The sequence below is a fragment of the Penicillium expansum genome (assembly GCF_000769745.1).
Source record: "Penicillium expansum strain MD-8 chromosome Unknown contig145, whole genome shotgun sequence".
Taxonomy (NCBI): domain Eukaryota; kingdom Fungi; phylum Ascomycota; class Eurotiomycetes; order Eurotiales; family Aspergillaceae; genus Penicillium; species Penicillium expansum.
Genome location: NW_015971172.1, coordinates 270210 through 296679, shown reverse-complemented (window position 1 = coordinate 296679; position 26470 = coordinate 270210). Strand labels below are relative to the sequence as shown.

Sequence of the window (26470 nt, the reverse complement as noted above, 5' to 3'; positions counted from 1 at the left end):
CTTCCCCAACGAGCCGAGTCCAACGCCATGGATATAGGGATCAGCGCCCATGGTTCCAGTATTGAGGCGGTGATCTAGGCTCGTGTGGGATGAGGATGGGAAGATGATGCCCTCAGAAAGACCTATCCAATTCAAACTACATATGCATTCAATCTTACTTTATCCCTAAGCAATAACTATTGTTCCTTGTAAAGACCTGGTAGCCTTATCCAAACATGGACCTACCATTCAGCTTAGTCAGTGAGGATTTGGGTTTCTCGTGCGCAGGTGTTCAGTCCGATCTACTACATTGTGCTGCAGCGATATTCTCCGGGTGATTCTATTATTTTTCCATTTGAATATTCGTCATTGCATAACTCTGGAGTTTCAATTACTTCTTTGTGGTCATTTTTCTCGGACGCTAGGAGCTTGAAGCATCCCGAACCCCCACAGCTGCCAACTGCCAAAGCTTAAGCGTCATCCAGCTCTCACTAAGCGAAGCGCATAGACTTGCTACCAATCACGTTTATCGGAATATTCAATATATTACGCTTTTCAAAATGCCACCTATCCGAGGTGGACTCGGCGAGCGCCCGCGGGTGATCTTGTACCACCAAACGCTCATCCCAAGCGGGGGCCAGTATGTCTCCATGCTCCCGCTCCTCGAAAACAACACCGGGATAACACATGTTATTCTCGCGGCTTTTCACCTGAACGGTGCACCAGGAGATATCACTCTCAATGACGACCCTCCAGACAACGCCAAATTCGACCCCCTGTGGGCCGAAGTGCCCGTCGTGCAGCGGCAAGGCGTGAAAGTGATGGGCATGCTAGGCGGGGCTGCCCCGGGCTCCTTCACGCGGCTTGACGGCAGCCGGGCGGATTTCGAACAATTTTATTATCCTTTCCTGACCATCATCCGCCGCCATGGCCTTGATGGAATCGATCTCGATGTAGAGGAGAAAATGTCTTTGCAAGGCATCATCCGGCTCATCGACCGACTCAAGGCTGACCTGGGCGACGCGTTTATCATTACTCTGGCTCCTGTGGCAGCTGCACTACTTGGTATTGGGAATCTATCAGGCTTTGACTACCGCGAACTCGAGCAGGCTCGGGCTTCTAAGATCGGCTGGTACAATGCCCAGTTCTACAATGGCTGGGGTCCTGCTGAGGATCCACGGATGTATGCTGCTATGGTTTCACAAGGGTGGTCTCCACGACGCATTGTCTATGGCCTGTTGACAAATCCGGGTAATGGATCACAGGGTTATGTGTCCGAGGAGAAGATTGGACCTGTTTTGGCAACGTTGGTTGAGCAGTTTCCCAACTTTGGCGGTGTTATGGGTTGGGAGTATTACAATGCTTTGCCTGGAGGCACAGCTAAACCGTGGCAGTGGGCCGCTCAAATGTCGTTGATCACGGGAATGAAAGATGTTGTCGTGGTAGCTCGCCAGTTAATGTCGGCAGGGCCGATGGCGAGCAGTCTCAATAATTTGTTCCAAGATATGCTAAATCAGGGACGTCGATGAAGCAAACTGAATATCTAGCAATTCAGACAAACCATGGATATATACTTGAACTTCAGCTGTTTTCAAGATCAAATGTAGTGAATGGCATTGTCAATGTGCTTTGGCCTGCATAAATCCAAGGCACGTGAGAGCGTCACTAGAGCCTCAGCTTTGAGTACTTGAATTGTAGGTGCTACCATTGTAGTTAAAGTAAGTAAATCTAACCTATACTCAGGTAATAGACATAAATTGTATAATTTACGGTTTGATCTAATTTCATGCAAACTATAGGGTATGTTGATTTCCAATATCAACATTGAACTAATGTTATTGTCGATCTTTCCTTAAATACGTCATCGCATCAATCAACACTTGGAAAGACCATCTTTCACTCTCCACCATCTCTATTGTTTCAATTTAGCATGCAGTGATTTTTACTCTTCACAGTTGGTCATATTGCTTTGCATAATGGCGTCCCTACGGCACATTGCTGTAACCACGAGCTCGGCGATCATCCGACTGACAACCTTCATGTTTCTGCGATGGGTATAACACTCCCATAGACAGTCAATCTCGCGTTTCAGAAAACTTACATATTTGCAGATCCCTGGTCATCACTTTGTGCCTCTTGTGGTTACCTCCCTAGTGGTGTATCTGTCGTCGATATTATCCTTGCTCCAGGACACCTCGCCTCGAAGCCAGACACCTAAATCCCGAGGATTGAACAGTCAGGCTCCATTTCCAAATAATCATAATATAGATTCTAACTAAATGGTTCACAGGGCAAAAGTCAGGGTCTAGCCGTGCGAAAACCGGCGATTCTGTGCTTAAAACACTGTTGACAGGGCTGCCCTCGGCAAAGTGGCCCCTGTGGACTACGATCACGATATTAATCAATGTGGTCCTGGCAGTCCTAACACTTGACTTCTTGACCCGTGGCATTCTACTTTATCCTACCAGAAATGTTGCATTCTCGCGCGTTGGGTATGTCTCCCCGACCACTGCCAACTTGGTCTTTCGCGAGCCAGACACGGCTCGCCTACCGGTGACGGTCATGTTCCAGGAGGTCTCTGAAATGCGCCAAGACTGGTACGAAGAGGGCATTGTTTACAAGCTGGATAACTCTACCGACTTTACAACAACTGTGACCATAACCGACCTAAAGCCGGCGACATCCTATCGCTACTCGCTGTCCAACAACAAGTCTGGCACATTCATCACTGCCCCATCGCCCGAGACCCCTGAAGCAAGCCGACTATCATTTGTAACATCAAGTTGCCTGAAGCCAAACTTCCCTTACAACCTACTATCACACCCACTGCGGATCCCAGGCCTCGAGCAAATGACCGACGCTCTCGCCAAACTGCCCAAGCTACTCCGCCCATCATTCATGCTCTTCTTAGGCGACTTTATCTACATAGATGTCCCCTGGCGCTTCGGCTCAACAATGTCCCACTACCGTAGCGAGTACAGACGCATCTACTCGTCCCCCTCCTGGACTCACGGACCAGAAGAAAACCGCGCTATCGATCTCCCCTGGCTACACACGCTTGACGACCACGAGATCGAAAACGACTGGTCGCAGGGCAACAAAACAGCCCCGTATCCAGCAGCTGCAGACCCCTTCATCCACTACCACGTGCGAGCAAACCCACCCATCCCAGTAGCACCTTTCGCCCACCCAGACAACGTAACCTACTTCGCCTTCACCCACGGTCCAGCCTCCTTCTTCATGCTAGACACACGCACATACCGCACCGAGCCCTCGCATAAGAACTCAACAATCCTCGGTCGTCCCCAGCTCCAATCCCTCCTCACGTACATCTCAACCCCAGAGCCAGCAGGCACGCACTGGAAGATCATTTCCTCCAGTGTTCCCTTCACCAAGAACTGGCACGTCGGAACCACAGATACCTGGGGCGGGTTCCTAGACGAGCGACGCACCGTCTTCGAAGCAATGTGGCGCGCGGAGCGCGAGCTAGGCATCCGCATCGTCATGCTTAGCGGCGACAGACATGAATTCGGTGCTACAAGATTCCCGGACCCGGAACTCAACCTGGGCCGCGATCAGCTTTTGCCTAATACGGCCGGGCTAGGACTACACGAGTTCAGTGTTGGTCCGTTGAGCATGTTTTACCTCCCCATCCGTACGTACCACCAGACAGACTCTAAGGATGTTATGGTGAAGTATGCGCCGAATGGGAATAGTAAGTTCGGGCTTATTGATATCACGGATGACATTGAAGATGTTGGTTCGACTGCTGCTGCGCCTGTCCGGGCTCGTAGCTCTGTTCTTACGTACTCGTTGTATGTGGATGGGGAGGTTGTTTGGAAATATCGTCTGAGTGTTCCATTGGACCGAGATGTGAGTATCCATGGCCCGTCTCTGCTGCCGGGTCGTGTGGTTCAGGATGAGATTCCGGATCTTAGTTGGAGTGTGGTGCTTGGGACGGTTGTGGGACGGTTGCCAGAGTTGGCGAAATGGACTGTTGAGACGGGCAACGAGCTCTACTTTCAACTTGCGGATCGATTGCAGAAGATTGAGAGACTTGATTAGTTGGTTTGATCGTTTCTCAGATGGATCGCCTCGCTTGCCCATTCAAATCTGTCCAAGGCAGGTTGAATGACCATATTATTAGATATTTCCAAACAGGTGGCATCCAGCTATGAATCTCAAATAATAATACAGCAGTGAGTAGCGCAACCTTGAATCGTACAATCTCGAAAATTTCGGTTTCTAAAATCAAGTATCAAATAAATTAAATGTCCAGAAAGCTTGGAGCGAGATCGGACTGTGGTTTGTATCTCGTTACATAGCTATGTGGTAGGAAAGGGAGGATTTATACACGGTTTGCGCTGTGGGGGTTGCTAATCAAAAACATGACGCCGATCGCCGTTTCCCCCTGGATCCATTCACTGGGGTATAAGATGTAGACAGAAGGGAGAAGGAGAGGAGAGAGTGGGAGGGGACTGAAGATAAATGACGCACGCGACGCAATGAGAGAGATGCTTCCGACGTTGCCAATTTGGAAGATTCAAGGTATCGAATTGTCTCGACCAGTAGAGCAACAGTGATGGGATGAAAGATCAAAGCAATTCGTATGGAAGACTTGATTTGAGGTTTCACGACTGATTAATTGGATCAGTTGAGTGGCGATTTGGTGACCTCCAAAAGGAAGACAAAGACGAAGGTCTCCCTGCTGGCCGGGGCTCTTAGAAGCGTCCGCCGCTGGAACGACCATGGCCACCTATTGTTGTCACCTCGTCTTCGCTACCACCAGCGATTCCGCCCAACAAACTGGCTCCCCAGATACCGGCGATACCCCACATGCCAATACGCCAGCCGTGGTACAGGCCCTGAATACCCTGGCCTTGCTGTCGCTTCTTCTGTGAGGCGCGCTGACCGAGGAGCTGCTTGGCACGCTCTGTGTCGGACGGTGTCGAGCTGACCCCCTCCTCATAAACGACATGCCACATTGTGCCAATGATACCGCGGTATGTGCGCGGGGTAGGGACGATTGTTTCCACATCAGACGCATCAATAGATGCCGAACTAATGCTACCGCCTGAGGACTTCTGGCGCAGGCTCAGGGATGTGTATGTGGCGATCTGGGCGCGGCGGAGCACGGTCTCGAGGGGGAATCGCACGGCGAGTTCAAGTCCTGAGCCAAGGAAGGCACAAAGGTTCCATGTATTTGGGTTCAGGAGAGGATCAATGGACAGATAGGATTTGAGGAAGAGTGGTGTCGAGGTCATAATGAGGTTGGGGAGACTTGAGTGAAGCACGGTGATTGGGACGAGATGCGAGGGGATCGTGGAGTTGGGTGTGGGGAGCTGGCGGATAGCTCGGACGAGGGATCCCGGCCCATGGGTTGCTGGTGTGAGCATTAGGAATGTACGAGCGGTGTCGATAGGAGCTAGGATCAGGGCGGATAGCGAGGATGAAATGAATGACAGGACCAGGGTTGCCAGAGGGGATGATGCCGTCAGGATGTCCGCGGTCATCGACATGGAAATGTCTTCTTCTGGCAGGCCAACGATTGCCGTCAGAAGACTGCGGATGAAAGTATTCAAGGTCGGCAAGAGAAGCGAGTAAATGAATGTAGTGTTAGAGGACTTCCAGAGGGAGGTTGGGCCGCTGGAGGACCAGAGCTGAGATAGTACTTCGGTCAGGGAGTCCGAGTTCTTGAGAGTCAAGGCATGTTTGGGCAGTGCGGCAGACTCTGGTCGAATATAGCCACTGCGGTCGGTGATGTGGTGGCGTGATTTGCGAGATCGAGGTGTACTCGGTGTCGGGGTTGGAGGGGCCGCTGAGGTGAAGTAACTGGTTTCATCATCGGATGATTCTGAGTCCTATACGCATCCATCAGTCATTTGTCGTGGAATTCAACACAGCGATATATCAGCTATAGGGAACAGCCTTCTTACCGAGTCATAAGAGCTTCCTTCAGCACCCGGCGAGGAGTTCCGATCCCACTGCTCCTCTGTGGCGTCTGGTACGACATACACCTGCAAGATGGTTTTGGCGACATCGAACGGCTGTGCAGTAAGAACCTTGGAGTAGCGTATAAGGGCCCGATTCAAGGTATCGCGGACCCAGTCAGACACAGAGGGCGAGGCCTCCAGATAATCGGCATAGTCCAAGTCCGGCATGAGATCACGAGCTGTGCTGCCAAACACCTGGGCCGATGACGGCGATGCTACCTCCGGGGGTGCATTTGAAGCGGGCGATAAGCCAGATGGAGGGATATAGTAAGGCCGCAAGGGATTGATCCCTTCACGAGACGCCATATTGTGATGTTGGTCGGAGTTAAAGATGGTTCGGGGAAAGAAGAACGGGAGGAGTGGAATGTCCGAACGCCCAAGCTTTGTCAGTCTTTTTTTTCGCTCCGCGGCCATTGGACGATCATCGCTCACTCTTCCCATCTTCCCCGGGATCCTCTTTTTTTCTCTCTTTTGACTTTCAATTCCCCTTTTAATTTATTTATTACCTTTTCTACAACATGGCTTTCTGGCGAGAGGTTGGTCAACAATTGCGCCGTGTACCCAAGACCGGGGATATCTGTTTGACTCAATCGCGGAGATGCCTAAGTTATTCAAGGTCATGGAAGAACACCGGAATCACAACATACACTCGCTCGCAAATCAACGCGCAGAGAAGCCTTCAATCACCTTGGCAAGGATATAATACGGCCCGACGTGCTTTCTCGGTCACTGCTCAAGCTGCGCATGGTCATATCACGCCGCCAAAGGCCGGAGAAGAGTAAGCCCACCAGGTTACACTCTTCTTGCGCTCTTGCGCGATCTGTGCTGCATGCTGACTTGATTCTGTAGGATTAACTTGACTTTCATCGACAAGGATGGCGCCAAAATAGACCTCCAGGTTGCCGAGGGCGATAACCTACTCGACATCGCGCAGGCCAATGACCTTGAAATGGAGGGTGAGTTGAGCCGATATCATAGTTATTTAATATCAAATGTCTGACATTATGCTGGGAATAGGTGCATGCGGAGGATCTTGTGCCTGCTCAACGTGCCATGTGATTGTGGAAGACCCGGACACCTTTGATAAAATGGAAGAGCCATCGGATGACGAGAACGACATGTTGGATCTGGCTTTTGGGCTTACCGAGACCTCTCGGTTGGGCTGCCAGGTGATCATGACCAAGGATCTTGATGGAATGGTCGTGCGATTGCCATCCATGACACGGAATCTCCAAGCAAGCGACTTTGAGTCGAAATAAAGAGACTAACAGAAACCCCGGGTGGGACTGTTTGGATCTTGAATACCCTCACATCTTATCTGAATCGAGATGGCTGGACACAGCGGGGGGCTTATGGTCGTATTTGGACACCAAATAGGACTTTGTACTGTAATATTCATCGGATGCATCTAGTAAACTTGCACGGTATCGCAAAATGAAAATCTCCTGTACTATTTTGATCAAACAAGACTCTCCACATAAGCAATTTTATTACAATGTAGAAAAGAATATATAACAAAAAAAATTCTCCCAACGCCAGAAACATGCCATGGGTAATCGTAGATCCAGCTCACGCCTCTTCGATGTTCAAAGGCTTTCCCTTCTTTCCATTGATCAATTCCAGGAACCCTTGCTTGCTGACTTCGTTGGCAGCCTTCTCCCGCTCTCCCATACCAATTGTGCCCTTCTTGCGCTCATCCTTGGCCGCCTCCTCTCCTCGGACTTGAGCCGCACGCACAGCATTGAACAGCTTCACGACACCACGCTGCGCCATCTTGCGCACACGCTTCTCCTCCTCGGCGACGGGACCAGCAATTCCTCGCTGGATACCCATCACATCACGGATACGGCCGCGATCCAATTCCTCTTTCTTTTCGGCGCGCATCTTAGCCCGCGCGGCGTTGTCGAGCTTCTCATCTGCAGCCTCGTTGACCAGCTTCGCAGCATACGAGCTTCGCGAGAGAACGGGATCAGCCCGTGCGGAGGTAGGAAGTTTTGTGGACAGAATTTTAGAGATGGAGGTTGAGAATGCGGTAGGGTCGTTGCGCTTGGGGACGGCTCGGCCGCGATTGGCGCCTGTAGCTTTGCCGGCTGGGGATGAGTCGGAGAGATCATCTTCATCGGATCCAGAAACATCGCTTTCATCGTCGTCGTTCTCGAGGTCTTCATCCTCCAGCTCAATCTCCTCGCCGACACTGGAGTCTGAGTCGCTAGCGCTAGCATCTGATTTTTTCGGTTCCGGTGCAGGTGATTCTTCTTTTGTCTTTGCCTTCTTCATGCGGATATCGAGGGCTGAGGGCTTGGTCACTGTGATACCTCCCTCTTCGGCGTCCGAGTCTTCAAGACTGACGGGGTTGAAATTCCCATCTTCTTCTTCGTCCTCCGAGCTGCTGTGATAGAAGCGCTGCTTGACGAACTTCTTCTTGCGGCCAGTATTGCCCTTTAGGCCATCAAGGACCTTGCGCTTCTTGGAAAAAGTAGGAGGCATTGTTACAAAAAAATAATGTAATAATGCAAGTAAAGAAGAAAGTCAAGACGCTGATCCAAAAGTGCCCGTATCACAACTTTTTTTTGGGGGCGGTGAGAAAGCGTCGGCTCTCCGATTGGCCCCTCCACATCGCCTCTCTGGTCTCTCGACGGGCTTCACTCTCACCCCTCCTCCATCGCGGAATCATAGACGACTACGGTCTTATTCTGGTTTTTCTTATCAATCGTTTACATCTACACACATATTCACCATGGTTCTTCAAGACCTTGGGCGGCGAATCAACTCCGCCGTCAATGACCTGACGAGGTCCAATAACCTCGATGAGAAGGTATGCCATGTGCTGTCCAATGTGGCCCACAAGTCAATCTGCTAACACAACAATAGGCTTTCGATGACATGCTTAAGGAAATTTGCGCCGCTCTCCTCTCCGCCGATGTCAACGTCCGTCTCGTAGGAACACTACGCAAATCGATCAAGGCCAGCGTGAACTTCGCCTCACTTCCAGCCGCAGTGAACAAGAAGCGACTGATCCAGAAGACCGTCTTCGACGAGCTCGTAAAATTGGTGGACCCGCATGCAGACTCCTTCCGGCCAAAGAAGGGTCGCTCCAATGTGATCATGTTCGTCGGTTTGCAGGGTGCGGGTAAGACAACAACGTGTACGAAGCTAGCTCGGCACTACCAGACGCGAGGATTCAAGACAGCGCTGGTCTGCGCGGATACCTTCCGTGCTGGTGCTTTTGACCAGCTGAAGCAGAACGCCACTAAGGCCAAGATCCCATACTATGGTAGTCTGACGCAGACGGACCCCGCTGTCGTGGCCGCAGAGGGTGTGGCCAAGTTTAAGAAGGAGCGTTTTGATATCATCATTGTCGATACCAGTGGTCGTCACCGACAGGAAGAGGAGCTCTTCACGGAAATGACACAAATTCAGACTGCCGTGACGCCAGACCAGACCATTCTCGTGCTCGACAGCACAATTGGTCAATCTGCCGAGGCTCAATCCGCAGCGTTCAAGGCAACGGCAGACTTTGGAGCTATTATTATTACCAAGACTGACGGCCATGCCGCAGGTGGTGGTGCCATTTCTGCCGTCGCTGCGACGCACACTCCCATTATCTTCCTCGGTACCGGTGAGCACATGATGGATCTGGAACGATTCGAGCCCCGCGCGTTTGTTCAGAAGCTACTGGGCATGGGTGATGTCGCTGGACTGGTCGAGCACGTCCAGGCCATGACAAAGGATTCTGCAGGTGCCAAGGAAACATACAAGCACATTGCGGAAGGTATCTACACTCTGCGCGACTTCCGGGAGAACATCACATCGATCATGAAGATGGGCCCGCTGTCCAAGTTGTCCGGCATGATCCCCGGTCTGTCGAACATGACCCAGGGTCTGGATGACGAGGACGGCTCACTGAAGCTGCGCCGCATGGTCTACATCTTCGACAGTATGACTGTAGCCGAGCTGGATGGCGACGGCAAGAACTTTGTCGAGCAACCTAGCCGTATGGTCCGCATCGCGCACGGCAGTGGAACCACTGTCCGTGAGGTCGAGGACGTGCTCTCCCAGCACCGCATGATGGCCGGCATGGCCAAGCGTGTTGGCGGCCAGAAGAAGCAGATGCAGCAAGCTCAGAACATGATGAAGGGCGGAAACAAGAATCAGCAGATGGCTGCCATGCAGAAGCGCATGGCCTCCATGGGTGGTGCTGGCGGTGGTGGTATGCCCGGTATGCCTGACATGGCCAAGATGATGCAGATGATGGGAGGTGGTGGTGGCGGCATGCCCGATATGCAGAGCCTAATGAGCCAAATGGGTGGGTTGATGGGCGGAATGGGAGGTGGCGGCGGTGGTGGTGGACGTGGAAGAGGACGTTAAGCTCGGTCTCTGATGATCTTCTTGTTGCGTTCTTGCTTTTTTCTTTCTCCTTTCCCTATCAAACCGCTGGCTCATCAACTTAGCATCTGGGCTGGTGTTTGGCGTTTTGTTGCTGCTTCATATTTATGTGCAACACCTGTACACGAGAATAAATTTGGTAATGAGCCTATCACTATCACATATACCATCCTGAAAAAGGAATCATATCACCTTCTTGTTCTACAACTCGAATTACGTTTTTGATAAAGGCAAATTGCAGTGCGGTATTATCGTTTCATTCGTAATAAAACCACGTTGTACACATAATCCTTAAAGAGAAACGCCGCTAAAAACCATCCGTCTAATGATAGGCGAAAATTGAGATCGAAAACAAAGGGTCCACCAGATCAACCACTGACCATGTTCATAGCGGCCAGGAGACCCTGCACCAGAGGAACCCAGTGAAATCGAATGAGAATCAACATGTCATGCTTTTGGGTGGATGATAGAGAATAAATCGAGTCATAGAAATATAAATGAAGCCGAGATCCATTCCCCATGGGAGGCAGGGAGAGAAAGACAGAATAGTATGAAACAAGTCCGTATGATGGTACATGGAGCGCCCGGGAGAAGGGTGTTTGGGTATCAAAAGTGCGGGAAAAATGCAAGCAAAGGAGGAAGAGGACCCGGACGCAAGAGATCCACAATAGAGGATTGTTTATTTTTCAGCAAAGCGACGGTCGAAGTATCGCAGCACACCCATGACACTTGCAGCCTCGACTTCCAATGCACCGCGGCTGTCTGGGGGAGCGATCTCGCGAGGATCGGGGAGGGTGTGGAGCTTTGGCAGCCAGGTTGAGATCTCATCGCTGGCGCGATTGAAGTTCGGGTGGCGGGACAGGGTGGTGAAGGCATCGGCACAGCTGAGCGTTAGCTCGGAGGGCGGAGCGGGCTTGGGTGCGGGAGGTTTCGAAGACATGGAGGCGTTGTTACGCGTGGCGGACGCGGTGGCGGGGGCATTTCTTGACATGCAACATCCGCCGTCCTTTCCTCCGCCTCCGCAGCAGCCTCCTCCCGATGGAGTTCCGCTCGCTGACCGGGAGGCTGCCAACGTCTTGCAAAAAAGAGTGCTTCGGGGGTCGGCTTGACACTGGGCGCAGGTGCCTGGCCCATTGGCACAGGGGTTGGTCGCTTGGCTGATGGGCGGGAGGGTCACTTCTGAGCGGACGTCTCCTTCGGATGGGGGCGGGGTGAATTGAGAGATGGATTGGATTGGGGCGAGACGGTTAGTCTCGAATGTGTTGATGTTGCGTACACGTTGCTGCTCCTGTGCGGCCATCTCGGCGCAGATACAGGGGGTGCCGTCCTGGCAGAATCCGCAGGGATCAACGGGGGGCGAAGAGACATCGTTCTCGTGAGACTGGGTTGGAACGCTAGAGAACTGAGCGGTGAAGTCGATTTCCATCTCTTCCGGATCGGGCTTGATGTGGGGATCCCTATGATCTCGTTCGGGGCTGCCCACGCCATGAGGTGCGTGTCTAGAACGAGATGACTCATGGGTATCAATTGGCATGCCGAATGCATCTTCGATGCACTGGCAGTGGGAGTTAGAGCAGTTGTTGCAGCCCAAAGGTACATGCATCTCTCCATCTTCCTTGTTACGTTCGGTACTAGTAGGCTGAACATCCTCCATTCGGGAGCTTCTGGTCTTGCGAGGTGGCAAGGGAACAGAGTCGGGAATGGGCGCAGGCTTGCTAACATTAGGGCCAGCAAGAGATGAACGGAATTCCTTGACAAGGGCTTCCTTTGCGCTGCGCTCAATCGATACTTCCTTCTCCAAGGCGTGGCATCGGTCGCGCCACCAGCCCATCTCCTCGCGGCACTGATCAATCTCGCCCGAGAGGTTTCCGATTTGCTGTTGAAGTGAAGCGACTTGGATATCGTGATTATCTTCGATTTCCTTCATTTGCTCTTCCAGTTCACTAACCCGGGCGGCCCGGCGCTCACGAAATGCTCGTTGAGCTGCTCGGTTCTGGGCTTTGCGTTTGGTTGGCGGGGTGTCCGTAGCTGGCTTACGGCCAGGCTTGGGACGTGGTGGGATTACCCATTCTCTCGAGGTGATAGAGCCGGGTGTACCCGGTCCTGGAGAAGGGGCTACAGAGGGCCTGGCGGCCAGCGTAGGTGCCGGTGCCAGGGCCAGTGCAGGAACTCCAGCTGGAGCAGGTGCCATAGACACACCACTGGCCATTTTGACACCAAATTGATGTTCAAATACTGAGTTGGGGTCAGTTAAAAACAACTAGAGCCGGGGGTGGTCGGGGCACACGCACGAGCCGTTTCTCGGTCGGAAGAGCGGAAGTGCGCTCATATGAGCCGATAAGCGAGAAAGACCAGTTGGAGAGGAAGAACGACTTTTCTTCCAAACTTTCTTCTTTATGGAATTAATCAGACGGGGGAATGGACACGTATAGAGTATAGAAAGGTTACAAAGAAGAGAGAGATGCGAAGGGAGGGGGAAAAGCCGAGAAAAAGTGGCCGATGATCAGATTAGATTATGTGCTCACATGATGCCGGTTTCGGACGTTGACCTTTCGGCTGTATGTATTTTGCCCTTCTTCCAGGGTTTGCTCTTCTTTTTCTTTTTCTGCTGATTTACCATTGGTTCATTTACTATCTTTTTAAACCTAATCCCGAGAGGATCCCCTTTGAAATTTTTATCTGATCCGAATCCGAGTGGAGATGGTTCCGAGAAAGCGTTGGTGGGCTGACGCAGCATTTTTTCCTGCCCAGGTGTAATATATTATTTAGTCTAATTTTCTTCGCTAACTGCGTTTATTGTTCCTTAGACACAGCGCGAGTATCAATTACTTGAATTCGCACAGGATAGTTGCAATAGCAAATAATCCAGTCCCAATTCCCAACTACATACTCCGTACTCCGTAACGTGCTAAACTTCCCATGCAGTTCACCGTTCACCCGCCTGATCGTCAATGACTCAATGACAGGCGACACGGATCAGAACTCTCCTGTGGAAGTAAAATTTGCTTGAGTGGAGTGTCTCGTCAATCCATTGACCATGGGTGGGCAAAACTCCCCCTACTTCCGGTCTACCAGCCCTGTAGCCATTACCTAGCAGAAACGGCGATTGGGCCAATGAGAATGTGGCAATGCGCAAAAGAACCTTCCCAGCAGTCATTCACCAGCGGTGAGAGTATGGATCGACATGGGAATTGGATCCCGTACGGCCGTTCTCGGTCTCTCTGATCTTATCTGATTGCACTAACGCCGCTTGCCTCTAGAGCTGACCGCAACCCAAGAGCTGGACCAGAGACCGGCAAAATTGTCTCTCTTTCACTGCCGTAATTTTCCTCTCTGGATGATTGGGTCGGCCTTCTGTGGAAGTGGTTGGTGGTCTTGGCCAACCTTGGAAGTGCCCCCACAGCGCAGAATCTTATCAATCAGTGAATGATGCTCCCCAACCTCATTCCGAGCGAGGGCCGAACAGCGGAACTTTCGTGTATATGGCCCGATTTGGAGATCACTACCGCCAGTTAGTCACAGAGCTGTCTGTGACGTGCGTATGCAGAGATTGACGGTGGAAAAAGTGGAATGTGTGGAAAGAAGTCGCCGCCATTGGACACGCTCGCTTCCCTAGCGTTTGGAGTCCCATTCTTGCCGATCTGAAAAGTCAATCCACTATTCTCAGTTATGTCTTTTCAGTGCGATTATGATGAAACGCATAGTATAAATTGGCATGATGACGCAGTCTCGTCGTGAGATTCTAGCAAACATCAGGGACCTCCAGTTCATCCTTGATCTGCTGGAATGAATTACAATGTATAATCTAAAACATGAGCGGAATGGATTCCAGCTTAAGCCGATCAATGCAGAGCTCCCAATCTGCAAGGGACATGAACTCTACGTTCCTAGATTGTCTCCAATTCTCTTGTATTCGATTCACAAGATGCCCATATTTTCTAGTTCCATTGAAAGCCGATGAAATGTTGAGAAAATAATGCATTTCCTTCCATTGAGGATTACTTCTCGGCACTGAAGGCTTTCAAGAGGCGGGCCTGGTGATATATGACCGAGGGGTAATTAGCATAGTTCTAATTCTAAAGAGTCATTCTCTTCAAGAAGTTGACCAGCATGAAGCATTGCCTCACAACTCCGTCAGTTGAGGGGCTCCGTCTGATGGAGGAGCAGAGTGCTTGGTCTGCACGAAGACCTTCTGCATTCCCATCTCTCGCTTATTGAACATCTCATACAATTTCTCCATGTCTTCCAATCGGACGCGGTGGGTCACCATATCCAGCGGATTGATATCGTTTGTCTGAATGAGATGCATGAGGTGCTTCCAGTACTTGTGGACAGGGGCCTGCCCATTACCCATAAGGTGAACACCTGTCTGCATCAGAGCCCCAATGTTAAAGTGATTGGTCTGGGAATGATTGTTAGATAAGATACTTTACTCTTCCGAAAACCGGTGAACTCACAAATCCGGCATAGATACCCGTCACCCCAACGTGGCCAAATGGGCGAACAGCAGTAATCATCTCATTCAACAACTCTGAAGTATCCGTCTCCATCCCAAGCATTTGCTCGAAGTAATGCGCCCATCCTTTGGCGTATTCACCCGCTGCACACTCTAAAGCAACGTCGGGACCACCCTCTACTATCTTTTGCAGTTGTGATGTCACTGACTCGCCTTTGGGCAGATCAGTGAAGTTGATCGTCTCAACCTTTGGTGCTTTCGTCTTCACAAAATCCAATCGCCATGCGCCGTCACCTCCATCGATAAGGATGACTCGACTAGCTCCATGGAAAAAGCTGAACTGTGCACACATCTGCCCGATCGGTCCGGCTCCCCAGATCGCAACAACGTCTCCTTCCTTCACACCAGTGTCGACCACGCAGTGCCATGATGTTGCTATAACATCCGAGACATAAAGTGCCTTCTCATCTGGTACTTCGGCTGGGATGGAAAGCAGATTGACATCACCATATGGAACTCGAATATACTCGGCCTGGCCACCTGCAAACCCACCTGTGAAATGGGAATATCCAAACATGCCTGTTCTCGGTTTAGTACGAATCTCGGAGCCTCCAGGGCTAGGTGAAGTGCATGTCAGCTACTCTGCTCAACTTACCTGCAGTTCGTTTCCCATACAAAACATTGGTCAGGGTGTTCTCATTGGTCTTGTCACATTGAGAATAGTATTCTCTCCGACAATTCCTGCAATTCCCACAGGCAATCGGAAACGAAACAACAACCCGTTCTCCGACTTTGACCTTCTTTGACTCCGGTCCTATGCTGTCCACAACCCCACAGCATTCATGGCCGAGCACGTCACCCTTCTGCAACTGAGGAATGACCCCTTAACCCGACACAGTTGTGTCAGTTTATTCGCTCGCTCGGATGGTGGTGGAGCACTCTTCATACCATGATACAAGTGAAGATCGCTACCACAAATCGTGCTTCCTGTCACCCTGACAATCACATCTCCAGGGTCGATCACGCGTGGCTTCGGCATTTGCACTAACGACAGTGGTCAGCAATGCACAAAAGTTTAACCTGGCAATTGCCTCTCTCGCTTACCAACTTTGACGCAGTTCTTCCCTTGCCAGGTAGTAGCCTGGATCATCTCGCCGGTCTCCACTCCATGTTCATTGTCGTAGCTGGACACGTCAGTAGTGATTGTCGCATTATCACCATGTCCAAGAATCTTTTCTACCAGGTTTGCTGCCTGGGTCATCGTCATGTTGAATCTATTTGCAGAGATGTATGATTGGGATATAGCGAATTTATGCGTTCACTGTGTCCATAGAGGTAATAGGAACTTCCAGTGCAGTTTGTACTAATTGATCAGACTCGGGTTTAGCATTTATTCCTGGAGTGTTCCTTTGTAACATATTGCAAATGCTAAAACTTCAGTTATGGGGGTTTCTGTCAACTGACATCATCATGATGCCGGGTATGCGTCAAGAAGAGCTATCCGGTATGATCAGCATGATATCTCCAGCATTCATGGAGGTAAATTAAGCCCGCTGTTTATTCAAATTTCTCTAACCCCACGTTGTCATTGAGCTCCCACATAGCTCGTTTGATCTGCGTGGCCGCGGTAAAAATGTGGGCTTCCAGAAGGATTATAGAACTTGAAAGTTTTTCTTTCCTTTCCAAACTCTCAATAGTTTCAACCAAGTAGAAACAAAGGCGTTGTAGTCAATTCCTCACTGTGTCATATATCGTTGCATCATATAGACTCATAAAATTTGATAATGTACTGTATTCATAGGATATATATCGCGGTCAAGTTGCAGACAAATTGTATATCTTATGAACATTTCAAGGTTACTTGACCTTTACATGGCTTGAGTATAAACAACAAGGGAATACCATAACCGTAAGCTCATCTTAATTATATTCCTATTCAAATGAGGTTTTGTAGAGGTATCTGGTAGAAAATGGCGTCATAGAGCTTGGTTTCGACGTGTGCAATTCGTAGGCCCCGAACTAAGCATTTACTAAGCCAAATATATTGCCCAGGTGCGACAATTGCAATAGCATAATAGCATCCTGCAGACCTACATGCATAACTACTATTTGACCTATAGGAACAGGACATGTAGTTGTCACACGTGAGTCAATTGAACAGGTGGAGCTGAATCCGTTATCACCGGACTTGGCGATAAGCAAGGGGCACATCTACGGATCAGGTACCAGCCCCCCCGTCGGGACTCCGCCTTTTCCCCTCACGAGTCATTCTGTCCTCCAACTCTTTCCTCTTCCCTACACTCATACAACCTAACACTCCATTTACAATATGACCAGAAAATACAATACGACCCAAGGCCTCGATATGCCATGGGCCTCACAAATTTCCGCCCAGCTGCCCAGCGCGTTCATGCCTGTACCTGCAGCACAGCCAGTCCGAGCTCAGGCACCGATCGCCAATGAACCCATCAAACCCGAGGATTACTCCAAGCCATACTGCGAGTTCATGACATCCAACCCCACAATTTTCCACGCAGTCAAATCCTTCTCCAAGCAGCTCGAAGAGCATGGTTACAAGCAACTCTCCGAACGAGCGGTGTGGACATCGGAGCTGAAACGAGGCGGCAAGTTTTACATTTCCCGCAACGGCAGCTCTTTGATTGCTTTCAACATTGGCTCCAAATACGAGAGCGGCAACGGTGTAGCTATCGTTGCTGGCCACGTTGATGCCCTGACTGCCAAGCTGAAGCCCGTGTCCAAAGTGCCGAACAAAGCAGGCTTCCAGCAGCTTGGCGTTGCCCCGTACGCCGGTGGACTCGGCACTACTTGGTGGGATCGTGACCTTGGTATCGGTGGTCGTGTGCTCGTCCGCGACCCGGAAACTGGCAAGGTGGAGACTAAGCTGGTCAAACTTGACTGGCCTATTGCTCGTATACCTACCCTCGCTCCCCATTTCGGTACCCCTGCAAATGGCCCGTTCAACCAGGAAACTCAGATGGTCCCTGTCATCGGAATTGATAACTCTGATTTGTTTGAACACTCCAAGGTGGAGTCTAGCAACATCAAGTTTGGCACATTTACCTCGACCCAGCCTGAGAAACTTGTGAAGATCATCTCCAAGGAGCTTGGCGTCACAGACTACAGCACTATTGTCAACTGGGAATTGGAGCTATTTGATACCCAGCCCGCTCAACTAGGAGGTCTGGAGAAGGACATGATCTTCGCCGGTCGCATTGACGACAAGCTCTGCTGCTATGCCGCACAGGAAGCGCTCATTGCTTCCTCGGACAGCACATCGCCCGGAACCGTGAAGATGGTTGGTATGTTTGATGACGAAGAGATTGGCAGTTTGCTCCGCCAAGGTGCTCGGTCAAACTTCATGAGCAGCGTCATTGAGCGGATTACCGAGGCCTTCGCAAAGGACAACTACGGCCCCAATCTCCTTTCCCAGACAGTGGCCAACAGCTTTTTGGTTTCATCAGATGTCATCCATGCAGTAAACCCGAACTTCCTTAATGTCTACCTGGAGAATCACGCCCCCCGCCTCAACGTTGGCGTGACAGTGTCTGCCGACTCAAACGGACACATGACTACCGACAGCGTCAGTGAGGGCTTCATTAGGCGAGTTGCAGAGCGCTGTGGGTCCACCCTGCAGGTCTTCCAGATTCGCAATGACTCTCGCAGCGGTGGCACTATCGGGCCCATGACCAGTGCCCAGATCGGCATGAGGGCCATTGACTGCGGTATCCCGCAGCTGAGCATGCACAGCATCCGGGCGACTACCGGAAGCTTGGACCCCGGCCTGGGTGTCAAGTTGTTCAAGGGATTCTTCGATTACTACGAAGAAGTCGATAAGGAGTTTGCCGATTTTTAGATCGGTAATTTTGCGTTTTGCTTTAGACGACATAGACCTCTTTCCCTTTTGTGCATGCCTGTTATAGGCGGGTTGTTTCGTTATTCTATACTTGGGGCGTGTATTGGACTACAACGAAATGGCTTCATTCTGTGACTATTGCTCTTCCAACTTTCGGTATTAAGTTATCTGTTTAATTCGATTGCTGTACCTCGACTATCTATATATCCAAGAATTTCCAAGCCTACATTCCACATTATTATATCTTTAAAATGACTTATGAAAAAGAAAACAGAGAGAGAGAGCGTGTACCCCACGGGGTTATCATGGCCCGACAACCGCCAGGCCCAAAGAGCGTGGTGCAACTCTCAGACGAGAAACAAAAAGAAAAAGCTCCGACGGGTATATCACTTTATACTCCAAGCCACCAACATGACTACATAAGCCATTCAAAAACCAAATGCGTGTCTATACAACACCAAACCCTCAGAACGGCACCGCCGTATCCGTAGGCAAAGGACGAGGATGCGTCATCCTCTTAGGACGAGGCCCAGGAACCGAATGAATCTGAGCCAACTTCTTCTCTTCCTCTCTCGTCCAGCGCTTAAGACTAGACCTGAAGCTGGTATTAGGAACAAGAGCAAGAACGCGCTCTGGGTCACCGGCGCCGTACTCGTGTTCTTCGCCGGGTGCGCCGAGGGTCGATGCATCACCGTTCCAGTCGGAGTTGCGCTGGGTTGTGTCGCCGCGAGTGGGACGGCTGGCGTTGAAGGTTGATACCATGCCTGGGAAGATGCGGGCGATGAGGGGTTTTAGGGTTGGTAGACAGGCGCAGATTATGCCTGTGTTGCATTCAATGGCGGACCAGGAGGCGGCGCCAACATTGTCGTCTGGTGTGCTGGATTAGCTTGGTTTTGGGTTGTGATGGGGTTGTGGAATCCGATATGATACATACAGGTGGGATCGGTTGAATCGGAGATTGTTTTAAGGCTGACTAAACGGACGATACTGGTGATGCAGACACTAGTGATTGTTTATGTTAGTTCTGGGACGAGTTGATATGTTTGAAATAGGATAACTCACAAGCCACCTAAAGCGAACATAACCATTAAAGCGAGCTTTTGTTTTCGGGGCAAGTCGACTGCCATTAAAGCCGGGATGGGAATGACTAGGATAGCAATATCGGTTGAGATATGCATACTAGCATTGGAGAACCACAGTTTGGTCTTGTTCAAACAGTAGCCTGGGATTGTATCGTCCCAGAATTTGGCGACGGGAATGCAGTTGAGAAACGCACTGATCACTGCCCAAGTGCCATAGATGGCGAGGAAGGTGATCATGACCCAGCAGACAACGCGCATGCGGTGTGTTGGGAAGACTCGGAAGTACTGCATCAGAATTGAAGCTTTGGCGCACAGGACGGCGGCGTTGTAGAAAGGAATGGTGAGCCAGAAGGCCTATTTGGATCCTTTGTTAGATGTGGTTGATAGGTGACGACCCCCGGCTTATGGTAAACCTACCTTCATCTGTCTCTCGAGAATACTGGGTGGGATATCTTTTATATGCACTCCCATGCCACTGACGGCTTCGATAATGTCGAGGGCCATGAAGACATATGAATTTAACTATGCGTCTGCATTAGTATCTGGCATCCTTCGATATCAATCATTTGACTTACCAGTGCAATAATGACCATCCAGTCGTTTGCTTCCACTCGATTCATAAGTTTTATACGAGTATACATCCTCATCGCCACGAAGCAGGTTGCCAAGGCCGTGAACACAACGCTTATAATCAAGCCCACTGCGCCTCGGGGGGACATAAATATGCCGTCACTATCTCGCCTGAAGATCGCATCTCGAAGGTACAATAGACTCATCGTCTCACGCTCTTGTGGCTTTAGAAAAAACGAAGGGATGGCTACTTCTCAAAGAGAAGATTGCCCGGGGAACAGTCTAACGATCCGATCAATAGTCGATCTTGATCTAAATAACGACCGGTATAGGGCACAAAAGAGTGATAAGAGAACAAACTCTCCACTAAGAAGCGAAAAATCCGAGAGGATATCGCCGCAATATAATCCTAAGCGCATAAATCTAATGTGCAGCGTTGCCATAAACAATCCATGCAGCCCCAGAAACCAAACGGGCGAGGAACGAATCCACTATCCCTTTTTGAGAGACAGACAGTACCGAGTTCCTAAAAGGTCAGGCATTTTCTTTCTCCTCACTCCACGGATAAGCGGGTTAATGCTTTTGACGCGAGACAGGATCCCCGTCTAAAAAGCGTGTTTGCGGCAGTGTGCAGCGCAAGGGGCCCCATACAACGAATCGGGTCCAGTGTTGGCCCCGATGGACTCGATATGTACCTCTGTACTCCGTACTAACTACACCTCTATACGATGATTCTTTGTTATTTTTTGCTTTTGTCTTCTTTTCATTTGTTTTTTTCGCCTTTGAACTTGGTGGCTGTGGTTGCAATTTACATGGGGACGAATTATAGTTTACAGGGTCTTTGATATATTAATTTCCCACACCTTATTTTGAGACCCCAGAAACCTTTACCCCTTCCGTCTCACTGCCCTGAATGGTTCAATAATCTCAAGTTATTCCTGTCGATCGCATATGGGGCGATCGGCTCGACTTACCGACCATCTAGACTGCTTAGTTGCACTACATATAAGGAGTAGCCTATTCTTGCCTTGTTTAGTCGATTGACGCACGGCAAACTATACTTCCACGGATTATCACTCTGTTCCTCACTCTGTTCCAAGTTGCCGGGATGCTATATGCAATAGCTGAAGATATTTCAAATCAGTTGGAATATGTCATGATGCAAGACTTGCATACAACATATGTTGTTTACTTGCAGACAGCTCGGAGGTCATCTCATTTGATGTCCGGTCATCTCCGACGGTGATACTAAATCATAATTTATAGCAAGTGATAATGACAAGTGGTTCCTGAGATTATGTTGTCCTGGACTCAACTAACCCTATGTATTAATCCGCCCATGGAATCTTTCACTGTAGTTGATTCACGTACGGAAAGCTGCTCGGCCATAGAGATAAATGTGAGCTTGAATGTGTCAACCCTATTAGTTACTGGCTTCCAAATCGTGGTTATGCGTGCCACTTTAGTTTGGAAGCCAATTATCATATCCCTTTCCATGACATAGTCTAGTGTAGTGAGACTGTCAGGCAATGAAGATGCAATGTAAATTAAATGGTAATGACGGGGATGGTCGGCAAAAACCTGGAACCCCAAGCTATCGAGACACTGACACATGTCTATACATGCGTTGATCGGCTTCTTCGACTTGTTCCCCTCCTGGTTCTGCCCCTCATCTTGTTACCTTGGAGATTTGAGGAATGATTGGAACAAGGTTTAGTCTGTCTTATTAGTTGACTGAGAAACGAACAGCCTATCGTAAACACTGTCTCATTTTGCATGTTAGGGCCAAATTAAGCTCATTTACCGTACTCGAGGTGTAAGGGGCGCTCTATTTATTGCCACTGAACTCCTCTGTATGCGACAGATTAACCCACAGCTAAAACAACAGAGTGTCCAATTGAACATTGAATAGAACGATAAAATCTCCTATTTGTTGGAACATCCAGCCACATCATTCGATAATGGCACACACCTTGTAAGGGATGATCATGCCCGGATATCCGCTCCCGAAAAGCTTCGTTTGTCGCAAATATGGGGATGTGTTCCATTTGCTAAACATAGTAATTGGATTTTGTCAATGTTTCTTATACAAAGCACATTAGTCTCAGTGTAATTATGTGGCCTCAATTAGTCGCGTCTCACAACATCCAAAACTGCTAACCACGCAATTCAGCTCGTGGCAATGCGTCAAATTTTTGGAAGAATTCAAGAAAAAGCAATTAACAAGTTACGTTATTTGGACTTTTCCCAACGGCGTGTGGCCAAAAAAGACCCCTGCCAAGGTGGCGCTGTCTAGGTTGACATGTCACATACAACCATTAGGGCTATTCGTTTGATACACGAATATCGACGGCTGATCATCCGTCGCAGCATCAAAGAAACATGGCTTCGCATTTCTAGCTGCCACATTTTGAATCATGCAGTGAAACACTCATTTATGCAATACTTCTTGTCAATATGCAGGGCGCTGGTCTCTAGACTTGCATGCAGGTTGCCTTGCCTGCTGAGTTGTCATGGCAGCTTGGGAGTTGAATCTTGCATTGATCTAGAATATAGAATCAAGTTTGTGTTAAGATCCGACTGTACCTTAATCCTTAGGTACCTACCTCAATTGAGTCTGATCTGGAGACCGGAAACCTTCTTGCCCTAATAGGTAGGATCCAATGAAAGCCAAAAAACGGTTATTTTGTCGCAATTTTGGGCAATTTAATATGCCAAGACGTTTCTACTTGTTCCAGTCAACGATGTCATGGGGTAGTGTGCATCCCATAACTACCCCTTTATCTCTGGTTGCCCATCTTACTGCAGCTAGCCGGATTCAAATCACGATCGGGACAGCTCGATTGGATGGGATTCCACGTGTATTGACCGCTCTCTCTCTCTCTCTCTCTCTCTCGTGGGTTCGAGTCTACAACATACAGGCATCCCATGCGAGATATTGTTCATCCAAGAATTTTGCTCAGAGCAGCTTCTCATGAATCTGCCGAATCGCCGTCTAGATAACTTCTTGGACAACTTCTTCCATGCCATAGGCGGAAAACCCTCTGAAGTTATTGTGGGCTGTGCAAGCTACATATCTATTTGGACCAAGATGTCAGCTCTGTGTTATAAATCTAGCCACTGCTGGTTAAAACGCGAGATATGAAATCCTGGTTCCTTACAGTCTGCAGCAGCTCTCTTTGCCATTGTCCTCTTTCCAATTTCTTTTCTTCACAAGGACCTTTGGGATTTTAGTTGAGACTGCAGGTTGAAACATGCAGTCTCCCTGTTTGAGAGAAGATCATATCTATCTCGAAATAGTGAAATACAATATGTATGCGAGATATATGGTAAAGATCTTCGAACTTACATTGGTTGGGAGCTGTTTGCGTCGAACCATCGGATATAGGTTGTCTATTGTGGGTATGCCTTTCATGAAACTTCTAATCCTGCTGCAAAAAAACGAACAAATTCGTTTGGTTTTCCAAACACACTCTGTGCTTACTATTTTTGAAGAGATTCTCTACTCAGCCCGGGGAGGCACCGGAAACCTATTGGCCTGGTTTCCAACATGTGCTGCTCTCAACATGGCGGTAACTGAGTATTAGGTCCTCCCTGAAGAAAGGAAGGAAGGTTTCCTGTGCTGAGACTCGGAAGAATCTGTTTCTGCTGATTGACCTGCACTGTGATCATGAAATTTTCTTGTTGAATGAAGATTGTAAAGGGGTAAATATGTTGACAATATCGGCGTTGTCTTCTCCATTTGGACTAACCTTTCTTTAATTTAGTATATAGTATTTAAGATAACTATTTGAATACCAAGAAGCAGAAGAATAAACGCACAATTAAAGCTTTCTGATGTCCAATTGCATGTACAAAACGAAAATGCCAGTTAGAATATAGTACCTTGGTAGATTTGGATAGGCGATAAGATAGACCGATAAGGACGCACAGGCCACTGTTCACAGAGAAATTTCATTTCCACAACTCGGCCAATTCTTTCAAGTCGCCAACGATCTCGTCTTTTCTCATTGTCGATCAGTGGGAATAGTCCTAATACACAGGACAAAATGGCGGACACTACTGCCGCATCCACCAAGCCCGTCCACACAATCGTGCTGGACGCTGGCCCGATTCTCAAGAATACCCCGCCGCTTTCAACCCTCCTTGCCCAGTGCGACGAAATTATCACCACCCCCTCCGTGGTGGGCGAGATCCGCGATCCCGATGCTCGCGCACGTGTCGAGACACTCTATCTGCCTTTCTTGAAGCAGCGATCCCCCACACCCAAGAGCTTCAATATTATCAGCGAATTCGCTCGCAAGACCGGTGACCGTTCTGTCCTCAGTAGAACTGATATTGAGGTCCTTGCGCTTGCCTACGAAATTGAGTGCGAAAAGAACGAAGGAGATTGGCGGTTAAGAAGTGTCCCTGGACAGAAGAGAATCAATGGAAAGCCTCCTGTTAAGGAGGAATCCGAGGAGGCCAAGTCCGAGGAGACCAAGCCCGAGGATGCGGATGTGGAAGCCATTACGGAGGGCGTGAAGGAGACCACAGTCGCAGACGTCCAGGAAGAGTCTCCGAAGGAGGAAGAAACTGCCGCAGCCAACGAGGCCGACGAAGTCGCCGAGGTTGCCGTTGCCGTTGCTGACGAAGAAGAGAAGGACGAAGATCTGGATGCGGATGATGCTGCTGATTCTGACGACGGAGAATGGATCACGCCCTCTAACTATAAAAAGCGTCTTGCTGAGGATGAGTCGGGGACAGCGACTCTTACCGCTGCGCCCAAGACAATGCAGGTTGCGACTATGACCACTGATTTCGCAGTAAGTACACCCCCACATGAAATGTGTCTATCGTCCAATTGCTTATTCTGTATAGTGCCAAAACGTTCTCCTGCAAATGAACCTCAACCTTCTGTCTACCACCACCCTCCAGAAGATCCAGCATCTTAGAACCTTCATCAAGCGCTGTCACGCTTGCTTCTTGACTACAAAGGAGATGAACAAGCAGTTCTGCCCTCGCTGTGGCAAGGATACTCTCACCCGTGTCTCATGCACTACCACCGCCAACGGCGCGTTCACAATGCACCTGAAGAAGAACATGCAGTGGAACAAGCGCGGCAATGTATACAGCGTTCCCAAGCCGATCGCAGGCAGCGCGAACGGCAAGTGGAAGGGCGGCGGTGGTCAGCGAGGATGGGGTACCGAGCTCGTTCTCGCCGAAGATCAGAAGGAGTATGTCCGCGCCAACGAGGAGGAAGAGCGGAGGCAGCGTCGTGAGCGCGATCTCATGGACGAAGACTACCTCCCTGGTATCTTGACTGGCGAGCGTAACAGGGCTGGCGGTCGTACCAAGGTCGGTGCTGGCCGCAATGTCAACTCGAAGAAGCGCTAAATGTGCTGCGTGGATGACTTTGCATCTTGATTACATGGGCTGGAGTTTTGGGGCATGGAAAGAAAAAAAGTTCACTTGGTCAATGCCGCTGTCATGGTGGTTGTCGGCATTTTTATGAGGAATGACCATGTCTTGTCTTGTGATTTATAGTTGAACATAGAATATAGCCAATCCATAGGGCTCTTTATGAACATTTGACAAAATCCTTGTTGATTGCCTAGATCAGGTATCGTATTCTCTAGAATGTCTAGGTGAAGCCCCGAATAGATTATCCAAGGATAGAAAAACAAGTATGGACATCTCAGCCATCCGTTGACCACAAGAAAAACACCATTCGCCAAAACATGGGCTAAGCCACCCGGTAATTCATTTTTCACAGCCTCGATCCCTTTAAGCCTTAACGGGGGTCTCTGAACGATAAAATGTCAGTTTCCAGTACTTCGGGGAGAGGGAAATTTTGGGAGGATATATGCGACGTACCGGTCTGCTGGGTGAGGAGAAGGTTGTAACGCTTCTTCAGGGTGACACGGTGACTGAGAAATAGGTCAGTTTCCAGTCCATCCATTGTGCCCTTTGCAGAAGGGTATCGCTACTTACCGAGAGTACTTGTCATCGGGGGAGAAGCGAGCGGGGTGGGCAGACTTGGTGACCTCGCCGTTCAGGACCTATAATTTCGAAAAGTTAGAATTATTGGCAAGGTTGAAGATGTGATCCGGGGAGCCGCAGGTTCACTGAATAGCGGCGGTCTCCCCAG

General features: G+C 49.6%; 10 protein-coding genes across 10 annotated transcripts; 5 read left to right on the top strand and 5 right to left on the bottom strand.

Annotated features, from left to right (window-relative positions):
- Positions 1-539: 539 nt before the first annotated feature.
- PEX2_044290 (Glycoside hydrolase, superfamily) lies at positions 540-4044 on the top strand (the record flags this gene model as incomplete). The annotated part of the gene is made up of 3 exons (XM_016741704.1): positions 540-1421; positions 2091-2214; positions 2270-4044. The coding sequence occupies 3 exons, from the start codon at positions 540-542 to the stop codon at positions 4042-4044; spliced, it is 2781 nt and encodes a 926-aa protein (XP_016603406.1).
- Positions 4045-4700: 656 nt separating this feature from the next.
- On the bottom strand, positions 4701-6278 carry PEX2_044280 (mitofusin complex protein UGO1; the record flags this gene model as incomplete). Its single annotated transcript, XM_016741703.1, has 2 exons — positions 4701-5840; positions 5916-6278. The coding sequence occupies 2 exons, from the start codon at positions 6276-6278 to the stop codon at positions 4701-4703; spliced, it is 1503 nt and encodes a 500-aa protein (XP_016603405.1).
- Positions 6279-6490: 212 nt separating this feature from the next.
- PEX2_044270 (ferredoxin family 2Fe-2S iron-sulfur cluster binding protein) lies at positions 6491-7231 on the top strand (the record flags this gene model as incomplete). The annotated part of the gene is made up of 3 exons (XM_016741702.1): positions 6491-6750; positions 6822-6928; positions 6990-7231. The coding sequence occupies 3 exons, from the start codon at positions 6491-6493 to the stop codon at positions 7229-7231; spliced, it is 609 nt and encodes a 202-aa protein (XP_016603404.1).
- Positions 7232-7541: 310 nt separating this feature from the next.
- Positions 7542-8459, bottom strand: PEX2_044260 (rRNA-processing protein RRP15; the record flags this gene model as incomplete). The annotated part of the gene is made up of 1 exon (XM_016741701.1): positions 7542-8459. The coding sequence occupies one exon, from the start codon at positions 8457-8459 to the stop codon at positions 7542-7544; it is 918 nt and encodes a 305-aa protein (XP_016603403.1).
- A 250-nt stretch (positions 8460-8709) lies between these two features.
- Positions 8710-10340, top strand: PEX2_044250 (RNA-binding signal recognition particle subunit SRP54; the record flags this gene model as incomplete). Its single annotated transcript, XM_016741700.1, has 2 exons — positions 8710-8787; positions 8844-10340. 2 exons carry the CDS (start codon positions 8710-8712, stop codon positions 10338-10340), a joined length of 1575 nt encoding a protein of 524 aa, XP_016603402.1.
- Positions 10341-11037: 697 nt separating this feature from the next.
- On the bottom strand, positions 11038-12567 carry hapX (bZIP transcription factor HapX; the record flags this gene model as incomplete). The annotated part of the gene is made up of 1 exon (XM_016741699.1): positions 11038-12567. One exon carries the CDS (start codon positions 12565-12567, stop codon positions 11038-11040), a length of 1530 nt encoding a protein of 509 aa, XP_016603401.1.
- Positions 12568-14481: 1914 nt separating this feature from the next.
- PEX2_044230 (zinc-dependent alcohol dehydrogenase) lies at positions 14482-16081 on the bottom strand (the record flags this gene model as incomplete). Its single annotated transcript, XM_016741698.1, has 5 exons — positions 14482-14760; positions 14816-15393; positions 15470-15697; positions 15763-15858; positions 15919-16081. The coding sequence occupies 5 exons, from the start codon at positions 16079-16081 to the stop codon at positions 14482-14484; spliced, it is 1344 nt and encodes a 447-aa protein (XP_016603400.1).
- Positions 16082-17143: 1062 nt separating this feature from the next.
- Positions 17144-18688, top strand: PEX2_044220 (M18 family aminopeptidase; the record flags this gene model as incomplete). The annotated part of the gene is made up of 1 exon (XM_016741697.1): positions 17144-18688. The coding sequence occupies one exon, from the start codon at positions 17144-17146 to the stop codon at positions 18686-18688; it is 1545 nt and encodes a 514-aa protein (XP_016603399.1).
- A 465-nt stretch (positions 18689-19153) lies between these two features.
- Positions 19154-20390, bottom strand: PEX2_044210 (uncharacterized protein; the record flags this gene model as incomplete). The annotated part of the gene is made up of 5 exons (XM_016741696.1): positions 19154-19557; positions 19623-19690; positions 19751-20124; positions 20188-20292; positions 20346-20390. 5 exons carry the CDS (start codon positions 20388-20390, stop codon positions 19154-19156), a joined length of 996 nt encoding a protein of 331 aa, XP_016603398.1.
- Positions 20391-24389: 3999 nt separating this feature from the next.
- On the top strand, positions 24390-25716 carry PEX2_044200 (rRNA-binding endoribonuclease; the record flags this gene model as incomplete). The annotated part of the gene is made up of 2 exons (XM_016741695.1): positions 24390-25145; positions 25201-25716. The coding sequence occupies 2 exons, from the start codon at positions 24390-24392 to the stop codon at positions 25714-25716; spliced, it is 1272 nt and encodes a 423-aa protein (XP_016603397.1).
- Between the last annotated feature and the right edge of the window lie 754 nt (positions 25717-26470).